The following is a 16,152-nucleotide window of genomic DNA, read 5'->3' on the forward strand; positions in this document are numbered from 1 at the left end:
GACTCGATCCCGGGACTCCAGGATCATGACCTGAGCCGAAGGCAGTCGCCTAAGCAGCTGAGCCACCCAGGCGCCCCCCAGGCGCCCCCCAGGGTAGATTTCTTAAAAAGAAGAAATACCTGGCTGATTCCCAGGCAGTAATTTGCAGTGGTTGAAATATAGTGCAGACCTCAAATAAGTGGTTTACTTCTTTGAGTCTCGGTTTCTCTATCTGTAAAATGGCGATAATATGGATTAGGTGGGGTTATGTGTATATATACATGTATATTATATATATTTCAAGTATTTAGCATAGCACCTGTTTTAACAGGAAAATTACTTCTCAAAATTAGCTTGTTTCTAATGAGATTGAAGTGCTCAGAAAAAACGATTGTGATTTAAAATGAGATACTCAGTAGCAGTTCCGTTTGGCAGACCCCCAAACATCCTCAGGGGGATTCGGAGGAAGATGCCAGTCCTAGCTTTATGTTGGGACTCCTAGTGTGGACAGAGGTCAAGGGGAGGCCGTCTTGGCCAAAGCTGATTTCATTGACTTTGAGACCCTGACCAAGACCAATTCCTAAAGTCCACCTGGAGGAATCTTCGGGGCCAGCCTCTTGCCTCTACTCTCCCTACTAGGCAGGACAGGAAGTTTCAGAGTTTAGTCCTACTTCAGACAAATCCTGGGGCTCGTTCATTGATTTGCTGAGCACCTGCTGCATGCTAGGCACGGTGCCACGGACAGGTCCAGTGATAAACAGGACACGTGTAGGCTCCACTTCTCCTCAGCTGAATTACTGGAGGAGATGGACATCCGACAAATAATTACACAAATAATCCTATTTTGTAATTATGGTCAGCGGTGGAGCCTTTCCTTAAGTGACTAAACCTCCTCTTGGTGTCTCTTGGTCTGAAATACGCTGTGATACAATAATTCACCCTTGAGAAAAGGAAGCAGACACCAAGGTCCCAGGATGAGATGCTCAGGTGACATCCACAAATCTCGTGATCACGTACGAGACCTCGGTGCACGGCCCAGGGAAAGTTGCCTGTGGTCATTAGCTTTGCTTTTGGAGGTCATGTCAGACTCCACTGATAGTTTCTGGCAGAGCCTGTTTTGGGTTGTTCCTGGGGAAATAGGTGTGGAAAACAAGACAGACTGTTCTGTGATTGTTGTCTTCAGTCTCGGGAAGAGGAACTGAAGGTCAGGGCCATGCGCGTGTCCCTACGTCTGCACAGAGCAGCGTCGTCAGCTCCTTCCGGAGCTGCACTGGCTTCCCATCACTCAGATTGGTTATTACATCTGAGTTTTAGACCTTTCAACGTTCTTCATACTGTTTGAAGAAGCTACAATTAACATCTCCCAAGCAGCTCAGCAGAACTTGATTGCTAGGCAGCAGACCTTTAAAGACAATTTGTCATTTTCTGCCATAAGAGAGAAAAAATAGTAAACATTCACATTCTTAGAAAACTACTTGTTTTCCAACTTCCAACTTTTCTAGCCATGGTAAGGCCTCCGGTTCATCAGTGTCCGTTTTATTCTTTATTTAGTTTTCATAAATATTTCAGAGGTGTTTTAGGAGAATAATTGAGCCTTTTTCAAGTTTAACCTCTGGCAGTTTAAAATAAAAAGGATGTTTGGGTGACAATTGGGTTGCTATATTTGTGGATAGGTTTTATATAAATGTACAGAGGCTCCTTTGGAAGGTACAGAGTACCCAGCTCTACGTAGCCTTGGGCAGCAACCCAGGAAAGTGGTGGCAGATCCGTGGAAGGCTCTTGAGCCATTCAGCCTTTGTTTAGCGCCTCCCAAGTGCTAGGCCCCATGCGCACTGTTGGGCTCCAGCCTGTGGCCCAGCCAGACCTCAGCTGAGCTTACCTCGTTCTTATGGGGGCTACATGGTAAGAAACCAGGCGATTCCAATACAGGGGCAGTGGGAGGTCAGAGGAAGCCCAGAACCCAGCCTGGGATCAGGGAAGGTTTCCCAGAGCAGATGTGGACGGGACCAAGCCCTCCAAGATAAAACAGGCCGGCACCACTTTGGCAAGAGAGAAGAGCATCCCAGCAGGGTGCCTCTCTGTGCCAAGGGTCAAAAGTGCTCCACAGACTGATGTGTACCTGTGTGGCCACAGGGGCTGGCAGGCCCTGCAGCTCAGCCTGAGGGAAGCCGGTGGAAAGCCACCGAAGGGCTTGAAATTTGCAAAGGCCACCATCTGATTTGCATATTCCAGCCTTTGGGGAAGCTATGTGATTTGGCTTCGGTACGGGCATTGAGCACGCAGCCAAAAGGGGCAGGCCGGTTGTGGAGGAGAGCTGGTAGGCTCCAGAGTTTGTGGCCTGGGATCTTTTGCCCCTTTAACATGTAGGACCTGGTGCAGGTTATTTAACTAACCTCAGGTTAGAGTCCCAGAATAGGGATGATGGCAGCATCGGCCTCAGAGAGGCGGTGTAGGGACTAATACTAAATCAATTCAAGAACATCCCTTAGACTGGTACCGGATACACGGTGCTCTCTGTTGGCTGCCACCGTCATGATGGTGCTCCCGTTCCTGCACTTCCATCAGTCCCCTGCCCCAAAGGGCCACCTGTGTCCAGTCTTCCACCTGCTCCCTGAGTGACCTGGGATGAAACACGCACCTCTCTTGGGGCTAGACTCTTACCCCTCTCTCTCTCTCCCTCCCTCTCCCTCTCCCCCTCTCTTCTTCTCCTCCTCCCTGCCCTTCCCTCCCTCCCTCTCTCCCTCTCCTTCCTAAATCTCTCTGATCCAGTTGAGCCTGGGATCCCTTCCTTCCTGCTGAGTTCTCAGCGCCACACCTGTTCCTAGCTCAGGGCCACCTCTCCGCTGCTGGTGGGGCTTGACAGTCTGGTCTCTCAGACTCCAGCTTGGGTAGTGCACTGGTCCTTGGGCTTCAAGCCCTGCAGACCAGAGGCTGCATGTTGCTCTAGTTAGGTCCCTGTGCTTGGGGAGCTCTACGTATATCCTCGAGGTACCTCACCTTGTTGATGGGAGTTCAGAAAGCTCCTCCTTGTGGAGGAGCCAGCTGGGGGCCTCCGACTCCTCGGGTAATTTCCCAGAGAGGCCCTTTCATTCATTCATTCACTCTCTCAGTCACTATTTTCTGAGCACTTACTGTGTGGCAGTGGTCATGCCAGGCACTGAGAACGTAGCAGACAACAGGATTGCTGTGTGGGGGGGTTGGTGGAGGGGAGGTGGTAAAAAAAAAAAAAATAGCAACAGGTGGACACCAGTCAACTGTTGGGGTGTAAGTGCTGGGAAGCGAGGGGGATGACGGAGTGGAAAGGGCCTTTGTGCGACACTTGGCACTCCCTGAGTCAGGGTGATCGGGAAGGGAATCCTGAAGGAGATGGTGCTTATATGGTAGCCCAGGATGAGGGAACAGCACTCGCTTTCAGACTTACCTGTGCATCTCTGGAGGGGCGCTTAGTGACGGTAGTGAAGGGGTGATTTCCGGGGCAAGAGGACGGGTTGTCCCCGGTGGGAGGCTTCCCGTGGCATCAGAGGGACAGGGCTTTGGTCTGGACCCCACTTAGTTTAGCGGGATCAGGAGAACTTGAGGCCTTGTTGAGGCCACTGTGGGGGCAGTTCACCCCACCAGGTCCCGCCTCAGCTCCAGAAGGAAATAACCAAGCCCCAGTCCTGCTGGGCTCTGCAGAGGCATCGGCTAGGAAAGGCCCAAGCCGGGAGAGGGAGACTTGGGAAGAACAGCACAGAAGCACCCACTGCCCAAGTTTGTGTTCTTGTATCAGCCGTCTTCACCGCTTGTTAATAAGATATGCAAATTATCGGGGCTGTGAAATCTTCACTGCATTTCATCTTCTGCTTAATTAGCATTTAATCGTAATCTCATTTTAATTTTTTCACACTGGCACCCTAATTAAACGTTAGGGTGTTAGTCTTAACAATTAAATTATGTTGGCAAATAGAGTCTTCAGGAAACTTGACCTTTTCCAAGCCGGGGCCCTCTCTAGCCAGATGCAAATGTTAGTTAGATTCCTGGAAGATGCTGCCTTGAGTCCCCTTAGTGCACCCATTTCAGTTGTTTCCTCATTGTTGTGGCCCTCAATTCAAATGAGACACGCACAGCCAGTGAGTTGGGCCCCTGGCAGGCAGAGGTTAGCACTGACCGGGTTGGTCATGGGCCTCTGGAAGGCCAGTGAAGCTGGTTTTTCTGGGGAGGGAGAGATTTGCTGGCGTTTGGTCTGAGGCCTGCAGTGCTCTTGGAAGTGGTTTCTCCACTTGTGATCCTCGTTTGATAATCCCTGGGAAAGTGGGTGCCTAAACAAGTCATGTAGTGATCTGGAGCTGCTACCAAGACGTGCAGCAGCCCTTTGTGGGAGGCCACAGTGAGGTCAGGCGGTGGGGAGGGAGGGGCATTGCCGGTGTTGGCTGGGCTTGCAGATGGTTCTGGGGTGGGAATACGGAGGGGGTCGGTGGGGACAGACACCATCCAGTGAGCCGTTGCCCAGGAGAAAACCAGAGCATGAGGGTGCGCACGTTCATGGCCTGGCTCTGAGAAGATTTGGATGGGCTTGGCTGAGAAAAAAATGCAGCCCTACCCTCCTCTTACTCTCTCACACGTAGAAGATGGCCCTGTGTTGCCCTGGCTGAGCAGGGGACACGGTATCCTTGTTCTTAAGGGACGCTGGGGACCCTGACCCACGGGAAGCTGTCTGTAAGCTGCGTGGGGGCCTGGCCTCTCCCTCAGCTGTTTACATAAGGTCCTGGCCTTTCCTTCGCCTGGGGTTGGTGGCCTGCCCTCCTTCGCACCTCCCCTCGAGCAGGAACATAATTCTAAACCTGTGGAAATGCCGTGAGCAGTCAGTCCCTTAGTGGCAGTAATGCCTTCACAGAAGCCTTTCTGCAGTCTAGTGTTTCCTTTTTCCCCTTCCCTCTGAGGTCCACTCCCATCCGTCCTTCAAGCTCTGTCCTTGAACAGATCAGAACACAGGTGAATTCAGTTCAGCGCGTTTACCCAACATCTCCTGTGTGCAGAGCCCTGTGCTGAGTTCAGAGAAGATGTGTCATTGTCATGATTTCCTTTGGCTTCGGCTTCTCACTCCTAAGTAAGTGGGCAGAAAGCCCACTCAGGTTGCCTTTGCGTCTTCCTGCCCTGGCTGTGGAGCAGACCCCCCTGAGGCACTCTTTTCCTCTCCTGCTCCTGACAGGTCTTCCGGACAGACTTGATCACAGCCATGAAGATCCCAGACTCCTGCCAGCTCAGCCCGGATGACTACTACATCCTGGCGGACCCGTGGCGACAGGAATGGGAGAAGGGCGTGCAGGTGCCCGCAGGGGCAGAGGCCATTCCAGAGCCCGTGGTGAGGTAAGCCAGGGGGCCCTAAACCGGGGAGGCCGGGGCAGGGGGCCTTTGTAGCCTCCCTCTATTCCGTCTTAGATTCTTTGGTCCCATCAACCACTGAAAAATTCCAGAAATACTGGCAGTTTACCTTTGAGGCTGAGGGCCTGGGCTTGGGCTCAGCTCTAGAGCCAGATGGCTTGGGTTCAGATTGCCACTCCCATTCCCTGGGACCTTGGGCCAGAAATGTAATATCCTGGGCCTCAGTTTCCTTGTCTGTGAAAGGAGAGTGGTAACAATACCACCTACTTCGTATGGTGGTCGAGACGACAAGGGCAGCGACGCATGGGAGACGCTTGGTGCAGGGCCTGGCACACACCAGCGCTCGGTAGAAAATGGCCATGGATTAGCTTGATGTCAATCCAGATTGCCTCCCATGAGCAGATCTTATCAGGGAAATCTCCAGGCTTCTAAATAGTCTCTAAGACAGGGATAAGCCATGCTGTTGACTTCTTAAACCTTTTTAAGGAGTTCTGAGTGGGAGGGAGTTGAATGCTGGCACACAGCAGATGCTCAGGAAGCAGAAGCTGTGACCACCCTCAGGAGGGTTCCCTGCCAGGGATCAGGGCTGTGTCAGGGTGCGTCCTCTCTAGGCTTTGTAGCCTTCTGGTCTTGCGGATTGGAGAGACCCCTGGTGCATCTTGGCCATGGCCCTTGCCTCCAGGGACAGAGCTTAGCCAAGTGCTGCTTTCTGCACCCTGGGAAATCCCTAAATCTTGTCTCTGGGCTGAGGGACCCGATGTCCTGGCCTCCCTGGCCCAGCAGCACACTTGGCCTTGGCAGCCCCGTGGCTCTCGGTTAGGTGCATTTTGACCAGGTCTGGGGCAAAGATTGCAGCCTTCGTCACGCTTGACATTGGCACCGTTGCTTGCTGGCAGCCACACCTGTGAGTGGCTCAGAGACCCCCAGTGCCCAGCTGGTGCCAGGCCTGTGCTGGGCATGGGATTACAGAGGCAAATCAGACTCTTGAACCCTCCTTAGGTGCTCTGTGAGGATTGGGTGCTGGGCAGGGCTCATCTTGTGGCTCCGGAGGGCTGAGTGCCTGCCAGCTCTTGGTGTCAGGCCCTCTGAGGATCAGGGGAACTCTAGGGTTCTCTGAAAGGGAGAATATGTGGGGTTTGCAGAGGGAATGTATTCTCTAAACATAGGTTAAGCTCCTAGCCGGTTTCATACCTTCATCTAGGCAGACTAAAGAACTATTACTAACCTATTTGAGCCAGGTTTCTCCTCTGTAAAACGGGACTAATGACAGTAGCAGCCTAATGGTGTAGTGGGGATTAAATGCGAATACACGTGGCAAGGGCCCAGGGCAGCGAAGGGGCGGGACAGGCCAGCAGCCGGGCAGAGAGGTGAGTCCTGATGAGGCTTGGCCCAGCTGTCTGTCCTCCCTCCTTGATGTCAGTGTCAGGTGGTTCCGGAAATATCCAGTGGCCTGGGTAATTAATTGCAGATGCTTCCACACCAGTAACGTGGCTTCTGTCTGCCGGCGCAGTGCTTTATCTGTTGACATCAAGAGGAGAGCACGCGTTGAGCTCAACGAGGTGCATTCCCCGCATATGCACGGCTGCTCTAAGCTGACAGGAGCCAGGCATTCCTGGCCTATCCGTGCTCTCTGGAGAGGACAGACTAGAGGCAGGGACGGCTGTCTCTTGGAGAAGGCTCCCTTGTCTCCCTCCAGCCCAGTCCCTCCATCTCTCTGGGCACCTCCCACTGCAAGCCAGTGCACCAGCCAGCCCAGTCAGAATTGTTACAGCAGCTCTCCCGAGAATTTGCTGGGCTGAGCCTGTTACGTTCATCTTCTCATTTAATTAGCATACCAGCTCTAAAAGTACATCTTACTGTCCTGATATGATAGATGAGGAAGCTGGGGAATTCCCTGCATGACCGCCAGGGCCTAGGGGGCTGGGCCAGGAAGTCACAAGCCACGAGAACAAGCCCAGGTTGCCCCTGTGAGGCCCAGAGAGAGCCCGTGCCCCGATCACACCGGCATGCTGGCTCTGACGCCCTCCCCCCGCTGCCACCCCGGCCCCCTCCGCCTCCCCCTTTTCCTCCAGTCTTCCCTGGCCCGTGGGCAGGTCTGCCCACCTCACGGTCTGAAATTTATCTGGGTAACGAGAACCTGTCTCACCCCCTGATTGTGAATTGAGTGATGGTCTATGCTGCTCCCTCTCTGTGTGGCCAAAAGACTCAACCCAAGGCAAAACCAACCTCTGGTTGTAGGTGTCATCTTTTGGAGTAGAGACCCTCCCCCAGGTGCCAGCCGAGCCATCCACTTCCTCCAGCTGACCTCTGGCCTGCTGGCTACAGTTGAGACGGAGTCCTTGGCCTAGGGTCAGGTCAGCGCACGCCTGGTAGGATAGCTTCTGCCAGAGCCAGGGCCAGAAGCGGTGTCACAGATGAAGATGAGGGCCCCAGGAAGCACAGGGAATGCCTTTTCTGGTGTAAGCCCCCGAACCCTAGAGTCTCTGAGAAAGAAAGGAACGTGATCTTGGCCCCAAGAGGTCTGGCCAGGGGGCAGCTGACTGACCATACAGGTGTAGGCAGTGAGGCCGGTAGGTGGTGGGACAAAGCTTATATCCAAAACCTGACTGAGCCTACGCTGGGGGCACAAACAAAGCAGAGTCAAGACAAAATTAATCTATGTTTTTGAAAGAATGTGTTAATTCCAATAAGACCCTCGGGGGATTTTGGAGCGCTAAGAGTACTGCATCCATTTGGAATGACCTATTTTACAGGAGGGAGTCACACCATTTGTCCTTACCTGAGGTCTTCCTTGATCTGGGCCTCCCACGTGGCACCAAGCACTTTCCCTCACTCCTTGCGCCCCTCAACCTCCCTCTGACCCTCCCCTCCTGGTCTGGAGGCCATTTTTGCCTCCCTGTCTCCTCCATCCTTCCTGCCCCTCTGGCTGACACGCGGGGCCCACCCTGGAGCCGGGGAGTCCTCCCATAGCTCAGCCATGTCTTTGGGCCACCCTGCCTTCCCCTCCCCAGTCTGCGCTGAGTCACAACCCCCGGCAGCCCTGCCTTTGACCCCAGGAGGCCTCTCGGGCAAGTGAGGGGCCTCTCAGGCCTGGCAGGGCTGGCCAGATGGAAGCCAGGCTCCGCAGCAATAACCATGGCAACCGGTGGGGGGTGGGAAAAGCTGGCATCGGGAACTCAAGGGCAGCACACAGCTGAGCCAAGAGGGGAAACTGCCCTCCCAAGGCAAAAAAGCCCTCCTATTCCATTTCAGAAGGAGTAGAGTGAGATCCAGAGGACTTAAAATACGCACTCAGACACCTACAGTGCTTACTGTGTGGCAGGCACTGTTGTCAGAGTTTACGCGTATTCGTCCATTTAACCCTTACCTGCCATAGAAGGTAAGTACTATTATTGCTAGCTTATTTTTTTGAATGAGGTCCCAGGGCACAGAGAAGTTACAGCAGCTTGTTCAGATCGCACACTGAGAGGTCGGTCAGGGGGGCGGGCGCCTGGCTGGCTCAGTCGGTAGAGTATGTGACTCTTGATCTTGGGGTCACGAGTTTGAGCCCCACGTTGGGGGTAGAGTTTACTTAAAAAGAAAATAGTGGATCAGGACTTTGAGTCCACATTTTGCAGCCAGGACCCTTCCGAGCTGCCCCAGGGAGAGCCGTGGCCCAAGGGAGGGCTGAGCTGGAGTATGATCCTAGGGCTGTAGTAGGCATGTACATCCTTATATCCAGGGTAGGAGGCCTCCATCTTACACTGAGGGTGGGGGCACCACAGTGAGAGACCTGACTGCTCAGGTTACATCGTATCTGGAGGGAATGATAAGATGTGTAGGAGACACAATGTCCTCTGGAGAGGGAGACCACAGAGAATGTGGAAAGGGCCACCCTGGGCTGCAACACTGTCCCCAGGTAAGACCCCTTCTAATTCCCCACCTTGCGGGCACGTAGGGACAATCCCTGGCGTCCCCCTGACCTTGAGGGGAATGCTGAAGGACCTGAAGTCTTGCTGACTCTATCCCAACTGAGCATTGCCCAGGAGAGCACGTGGACTGCCTCTGATACAGCCCCGGGCAGGGCAGATCTGGATCCTGGAGCATTAGCTAAGCCCAGATGCCCTCATGGGAGGACCAGTAGAGGTGTCCTCTGGGCAGGATGGATGTTTATGGGATGTGTAGGATAATGGGTCAGCACCCACCCCCAACCCACATTCTGCCCTTTGGTCTCCTCTCCCATAGTCCTTTGAGTCTCTGCAGGGTGGGCAGGCAGGACGAGGTAGTGTAAGGAGGTGACCTCAAAGTCTCACATCTCACTTGCCCACCAGCTCCTCAGCTGAGCTGGCCAGCTCACTGGTGGCCCCCAGACCCAGTGAAGGTGGCAGGCTGAGGGTCCCTCCCCTCATGATACTCTCTCTTGATTTCCTAGGATCCTCCCACCGCTGGAAGGCCCCCCTACCCAGGTGTCCCCTAGCAGCTCTGAACTTGGTGAGGGCTCCCAGCCTGATTGGCCTGGGGGCAGCCGCTATGACCTGGACGAGATTGATGCCTACTGGCTGGAGCTCATCAACTCGGAGCTCAAGGAGATGGGTAGGTGACCTGCCAGGCTGAGAGTGGGATGGGGGCAGGCCAGGCAGGGTTTTCTTCCAAATGCCAGCATCCTCACCCTCAGAAGGGCAGTGGCCACGACGAGGCTTTGGCACCGCATGGGTATGAGAGAAAGTCCCTACTGCATTACTGATCGGAGAACTTCTTTGATGTCTCTGTGCCTCATGTTCTGTAGCTGTCAGGTCGGGGCAATAATAACCTGTCATTTGCAGAGTTCTTGAGGATATTGTTAGTAAGCCTGAGTATTACACGAAGAATAGGTGAACACATAAGTGAAGTTAGGATGACAAATGGGGCGCGGGGTCAGTTAGCAGGGTCCTCCCAGCTGGAGCCCACCAACATGTCCTAGGAAGTTCCCCCCCCACCCCATACACGCAGCTCAGGCAGTGAATTCCCCATGCATACAGCTGCACCCCAGAGATCCTATCATGTTATCTGCATGTACACACGTGTGTGGTCACAAGCAGGCCGCCTAAAGTCAGAGCCCCGGGACCAGCCCCCAGGGGTCTCTGAGATTGAACGGTCCAGCCCATCCTGTTTCCAGATGATGGCGCTGAGGCTCATGACCGTGGGTGCATTTTCCCAGGTCACACAGTGCGTGAGTGGAGACCGCCCCCGCCATACACCTGTCCTGACAAGCCAGGCTCCTAACACTCTCCCCTGCTGTCCTCGCAGAGAGGCCCGAGCTAGACGAGCTGACACTGGAGCGTGTGCTGGAGGAGCTAGAGACCCTGTGCCACCAGAATATGGTGCGGGCCATCGAGACTCAGGAGGGCTTGGGCATCGAGTATGATGAGGACGTCGTCTGTGATGTGTGTCGCTCTCCCGAGGGTGAAGATGGCAATGAGATGGTCTTCTGTGACAAATGCAACGTCTGCGTGCACCAGGTGGGCGGCCCCGCAGCCCCACCCCACCCTCACCTGCTGCCCCGCCAGGCTGCTGCTGGCTGCTGGTCATCCCGGCTATAGGAAGGCCCCAGCCGTGCGGCCACAGGCCCCTGAGAAGCAGGGCAAGGGAGGCGGAAGGGAATGGAGCGAGTGCCCCAGGGCTCAGCGCTGTCCGCCAGACTTGAGTAAATATCCCTTGGGTGGTCTTTCCATCCTTGTCCTGGGGGCTTCCCTCTGAGGCTCCCCGCTGAACACCCTGCTCCCCTGCCCCTCCTCTCCGACCTGAACTTAGAAAGAGGCCGCGCCATGCCGGGATGGAGAGCAAAGCCTGGAGCCAGGCTGCCTGATTTCAAACTGCGGCAGGGCACAGTTTGAATAAGAATTACTCAATAAGAAACTGGGTAATTTCTTAACCTCTCTGGGCCTCTATTTCCTCAGCTCTAAATAAAAATAAGTTGTTGGGAGGTTTCACTTACTTCCTAGGAGTTCTTTGCTTAGCACAGTATAGTACAGACTGTAAGTATTTACCACTACTGATCTTATCTACCAGGCGTGTTGCCTGGCATGCCCCCCCCCTTGATCTTGGGCCCCAAACCTCCCAGGTTTTGGGCATCGCTGGGCGTTGTTTGCAGAGGACTTCACTGGAACCCAGTGGACCCACTCTAGCCCTGACTTTGAGCACACACACAACTTCTTAGCCACTGCTGCTGGAATAGCTTCCGGGGAGCTCAGAGACCGTGGACCCCTCATTCATTCATATCCCTTATACCCAGTAGCTCGTAGGTCCATAAGCCTTAGGCATGACTAGGAGGAGCCTCCTTCACAAATCCCTGTGAAAAAAGAAAAACGCTCAGGCCGTTGTCCTCAAGCAGCATACAAACCCAAATTTGTGTCCAACTTCTGGGAGTTCATGGACACTTCTGAAGTCCAGCACTTATTAGGAACCTCTGGCCAAAGTGACTTCCCTCCCAACAGAGGGCAGAGCTGAGCCCTTCGGCAGAGGACTGGAGTCTTTGCCTTAGAATCCCTGTGGAGGCCTCCTTGCCAGAGCCTGCTCGCAGTGGGGATCTGTAGCTTCTCGCTCGGGCTGGGGCCGGGGCTGTGTGCAGCTGACTCCTGACCGGATGTCGATGGTGACCGCCCTGCTCTCTCCCCAGGCATGCTACGGGATCCTCAAGGTGCCCACGGGCAGCTGGCTGTGCCGGACGTGTGCCCTGGGTGTCCAGCCAAAGTGCCTGCTCTGCCCCAAACGAGGAGGAGCCTTGAAGCCCACCAGAAGCGGGACCAAGTGGGTGCACGTCAGCTGCGCTCTGTGGATTCCTGAGGTGGGCAGATTGAGGCAGGGGGCGACCCTGGGGAAGTGGGTCTCCATGGAGCCCAGAACTCAGGGAGTAGAGCACTGGGGAAGAAGGTGACAGGCCCCCATAAAAAGGGATATCTCACGTGTGGCACCTGAGAAGAACTGAGGCAGCGACGCGCAGAGAGCTGTGCCTGTGGTCTTGGCTAGAACTCAGGTGGTGGTTTCCATGGGTAGGTGGGATTCTGCGCCCCTGGGGGATCCAGGTGGTTAAGTCTGAGAGCTGAGCAGAAGTCAGGCAGCAGAGCAGAGGGGGAAGCATGCTGTGGGTCCTTCCAAATCCAGGCAGTGGTTCCAACCAACGTCAGGCTCCTTGCTTAAAACAAAAATAAGCCGTTGACTGAAAAGGAAATCAGGCGTTCAGGCAGAGAGCTAATTAGAAGTGGGTGGTGGGTCTGCTACCATGGCTGTGGCTGGGATGGAGGGGTTGGCCTGGGTCTGAGTCTACGTGGAGGGGGCCCATGGGTAACACGCTAGGCCCACCCCCTGTGAGTTAAGTCACCAGGGCGCTGGGCTCCTGGAAGGTCATCGTGTTCTATTTGAAATAGGAAATGCTATCGTTCACCAGAGTTTCTGCCCCAGGCCCGCTGTGTGCCCCAGCTGGGAACGTGGCCCCCCTCCGATGCCGCCTGTGCCTGCAAGCAAGCCAGGTGGCCCTGTCAGCAGGGGCCCCTCCCTTTCATGGGTTTCCAGTCTGAAGGTTCTTGCAGGGACCCCCCCTCCCCCGCATTGTAGGCTTCTGTGGTCATCATGGTTGCGTTGACAGTGGTTTCTTGCTCCCAGAGCAGCCTCTTGAAAGCTGGGACTATCTCTGGGTGTTCCCTGGACTGGGCACCTCAGAGACAGAACCAGTAAGGACCCTGCCCCACCATGGGGGCCCTTTGGCTTAGGACCTCTGAACAGGAGCCCTTCTTCCATTTTCAGGCATGGGCAGTGGGGAGGCAGATGTATCCTCGGGCTGAGGGGTGGGCTGTGTGCCCAGGAGACTTAAGTATGGTTGTTGGCTCGTCCCCGTAGGAGGGACAGGCAGGGCTGAACAAAGGCACATCCCCACTGGCCAGGCAGGCCCTGGAGGAGAAGAGATGCTGCCTTGGGGCCTTTACTTGCTGCCCAGAAACATAAACTAAATAAACTCATGTCCTAATAAGAACTCCAAAGGTTCTAGTAACGAAGGCGTGAGGTATAGAAGACATGGGGATGCTGCATGTACTCATCTGTGTGTGCGTCTGCATGCATACACACCTAACCCACACACACACTGAGGCCTCGCTGCCTCAGGGCCCACACCACCACGGCGTACGGACACACACACACACACACACAGTTACATGGCCTGATGCACACTCTGTTATACAGTCACAAACAAAACTAGTCACAGGTGAGCGAACACCAACGCACTCACTTCCTGGTCAGCTTGGGAGAGTCAGGAAGGTCTTGGGATGCAGGGCCTCTCCCATGGCCCTGTGTGCCCCCTACCTGGTTTCGGCAGACAGCTCCCATTTGGGGGATCCCTAGAAGCGAGCGGGGGAGGAGAGGTCTGACGCAGCTGCTCCCTGTCTCCTGCCCAGGTCAGCATTGGGTGTCCAGAGAAGATGGAGCCCATCACCAAGATCTCGCATATCCCAGCCAGCCGCTGGGCTCTGTCCTGCAACCTCTGCAAGGAGTGCACAGGCACCTGCATCCAGGTACAAGGCCCTTCACCTTGCGGCTGCCCGGGGACTCATGCCAGGCTCAGCCACAGAGAGGGGTGCATCTGGGATGCTGTGGAAAACAGGCAGCTGCCACCCCACTCCCCCTGTCCCCATGGTGCTGCAGACAGAGGCACCGTGGAGGCCTGGTACCGTAGCCAGACTCAGGACCCCCACCGAGGGACATTCTTCCATCCCCAGCCCCTCCAGGCATGGGGTATATGCCCTGGGAACAAAGGCTCACCGTGCCACCATGCCCTGGTTTTCCCCAAGAGCGACTATCTTTGGGGTTAATAAACACATGGACCTCACTTCTGACATCAGACATAACATGTGGGAGGGGCAGGAAACACTTCTACTCCAGCTGAGCCCATACCGGGCAGGGCTCTAGCAGTCTGTCCACAGCAGTGGTTCCCAGATTCTGGTGTGCAGCAGTAGCACCTGGAGGGCTTGTTAAAACAGATTGCTGGGCCTATCCCCAGAGGTCCTGACTCAGTAGGTCTGGAATGGGCTGAGAATTTGCTTTATCAGCAGGTTCCCCGATGATGTGGTGCTACTGGTCTTTGGGTTGGAAAGTGGGGGGTCATTCTTTGTCTTCCTCAAGACTTTCAAAATGACTTGTGAGTGCAGTCTAAATGTTGATTAATAGTTGGGTGGGGTATTGCTGAAACATTTATCAGCTGCCCACAGTCATCATCCAAGGCTGGGAGAGAGGAGCCAGCCCTGAGTTGGCACCAGCTGCCTGGGCAAGAGAAGGAAGGGGGTCCACTTCCAGCCCCTCTTCCTAGAGGATAGAGGTGGCGCACAACTCCCCATCTTAGATCACGTTGCAGAAGGGAGGCAGTGACCCATCACCAGCCTCTTTTGATGCCTGTTGTTGCAGAGTCATTTTGCCCACACAGTAATGCAGCTTATCCCCAAGGGTTGTCAAAATCTCCTGACTGCTCATTTTCCCCAGGATGTATATGGTGCTGAGCCCCATTTCCTTTCAGGCTCCCCCACAGTTCCCCCTTTCCACTTACCCAGAGCTCCCTCCATACCCACAGGATGTTGCCAGTCCGTACCATTGTGGGTCGGGTCTCACCAGCAGCCTCGATTCTCGGTGGAACCTCTTCCCTCCTAGCAGGACTCCCCTCATGCCTGACCCTTCCCTCCTTTCCCTCCAGTGTTCCATGCCTTCCTGCGTCACAGCGTTCCACGTCACGTGCGCCTTTGACCATGGCCTGGAAATGCGGACTATCTTAGCAGACAACGACGAGGTCAAGTTCAAGTCGTTCTGCCAGGAGCACAGTGACGGGGGCCCTCGGGGGGAGCCCACTTCCGACCCCGCGGAGCCGACCCCTGCCGGCGAGGACCTGGAGAAGGTGACCGTGCGCAAGCAGCGGCTGCAGCAGCTGGAGGAGGACTTCTACGAGCTGGTGGAGCCGGCCGAGGTGGCTGAGCGGCTGGAGCTGGCCGAGGCGCTGGTTGACTTCATCTACCAGTACTGGAAGCTGAAGAGGAAAGCCAATGCCAACCAGCCACTGCTGACCCCCAAGACCGACGAGGTGGACAACCTGGCCCAGCAGGAGCAGGATGTCCTGTACCGCCGCCTCAAGCTCTTCACACACTTGCGGCAGGACTTGGAGAGGGTGAGTGCCCCCGCCACCGCCTCCGGGCGCCTCTCCGCCTCGCGGGCGCTCTGGCTCGGGGGCTGAGGGCCTCCCGGTCTCTGACAGGGTGGGGGTATCTGATACTGTGCAGAACAGGGAAGCATCTCGCCCTGGGGTCTCCGAGCGCCTCTTGTCCCTACCCTTTTGTGGGCCTGAAGAGTGGGGGGCCCCTGCCAGGGTCCTGAGGCTGGAGGGCATCAGAGCTGGGGCACGACCCAGGCTTCCAGTGTCTACTGGCCTCTCTCCCCATTTGTGGCCTCTGTGGGCCATGCCTGTTCCCAGCACATGAGCTTCTGCTTGGAGTCAGAGGCCGAGGGGGAACTGGGAATCACAGCAAGTTGAATCAACCCAACAAGCGTGTGCTGGGCCAGGGCAGGGAAGACCGGTGTTAAGGGGCGTGGGCGCATACAGGCGGGCCGGAGTCACAGTGGCCTGTGTGGAGTAGAAGGAGAAAGGTCAGTGGGTGGGCCATGATGTGTGTGGAGACTGCGGAATGTTTTAAGCAGGGACTGTCCCTCTGTGGCTGCAACTTCCAGACACTCAGCCTGGGGAAGGAATCACGGGGCCTACAGTGGATGGGTGACCCAAACCCCCCAGCTGTGTGCTAGGAGACCAAGCCGTCTTGGCTTGGTGCAAGA

The 16,152-nt window shown here is 55.3% G+C and overlaps 1 protein-coding gene across 14 annotated transcripts in view; it reads left to right on the forward strand.

Moving 5' to 3' along the window:
- JADE2 (jade family PHD finger 2) overlaps nt 1-16,152 on the forward strand; it is a 51,770-nt gene that overhangs the window by 18,394 nt on the left and 17,224 nt on the right. For all 14 annotated transcript variants that reach the window (XM_025861003.2, XM_025861008.2, XM_025861000.2 and 11 more), the window contains 6 exons: nt 5,168-5,325; nt 9,752-9,912; nt 10,606-10,817; nt 11,975-12,142; nt 13,743-13,859; nt 15,029-15,493. In XM_025861003.2, coding sequence (XP_025716788.1) covers nt 5,168-5,325; nt 9,752-9,912; nt 10,606-10,817; nt 11,975-12,142; nt 13,743-13,859; nt 15,029-15,493 — 1,281 coding nt within the window. The remainder of the gene's footprint in view (nt 1-5,167; nt 5,326-9,751; nt 9,913-10,605; nt 10,818-11,974; nt 12,143-13,742; nt 13,860-15,028; nt 15,494-16,152) is intronic.

The sequence above is a fragment of the Callorhinus ursinus genome, unplaced genomic scaffold, assembly GCF_003265705.2.
Source record: "Callorhinus ursinus isolate GAN/ISIS: 27379988/994484 unplaced genomic scaffold, GSC_fseal_2.0 scaffold30, whole genome shotgun sequence".
In the NCBI taxonomy this organism is placed as follows: Eukaryota; Metazoa; Chordata; class Mammalia; order Carnivora; family Otariidae; genus Callorhinus; species Callorhinus ursinus.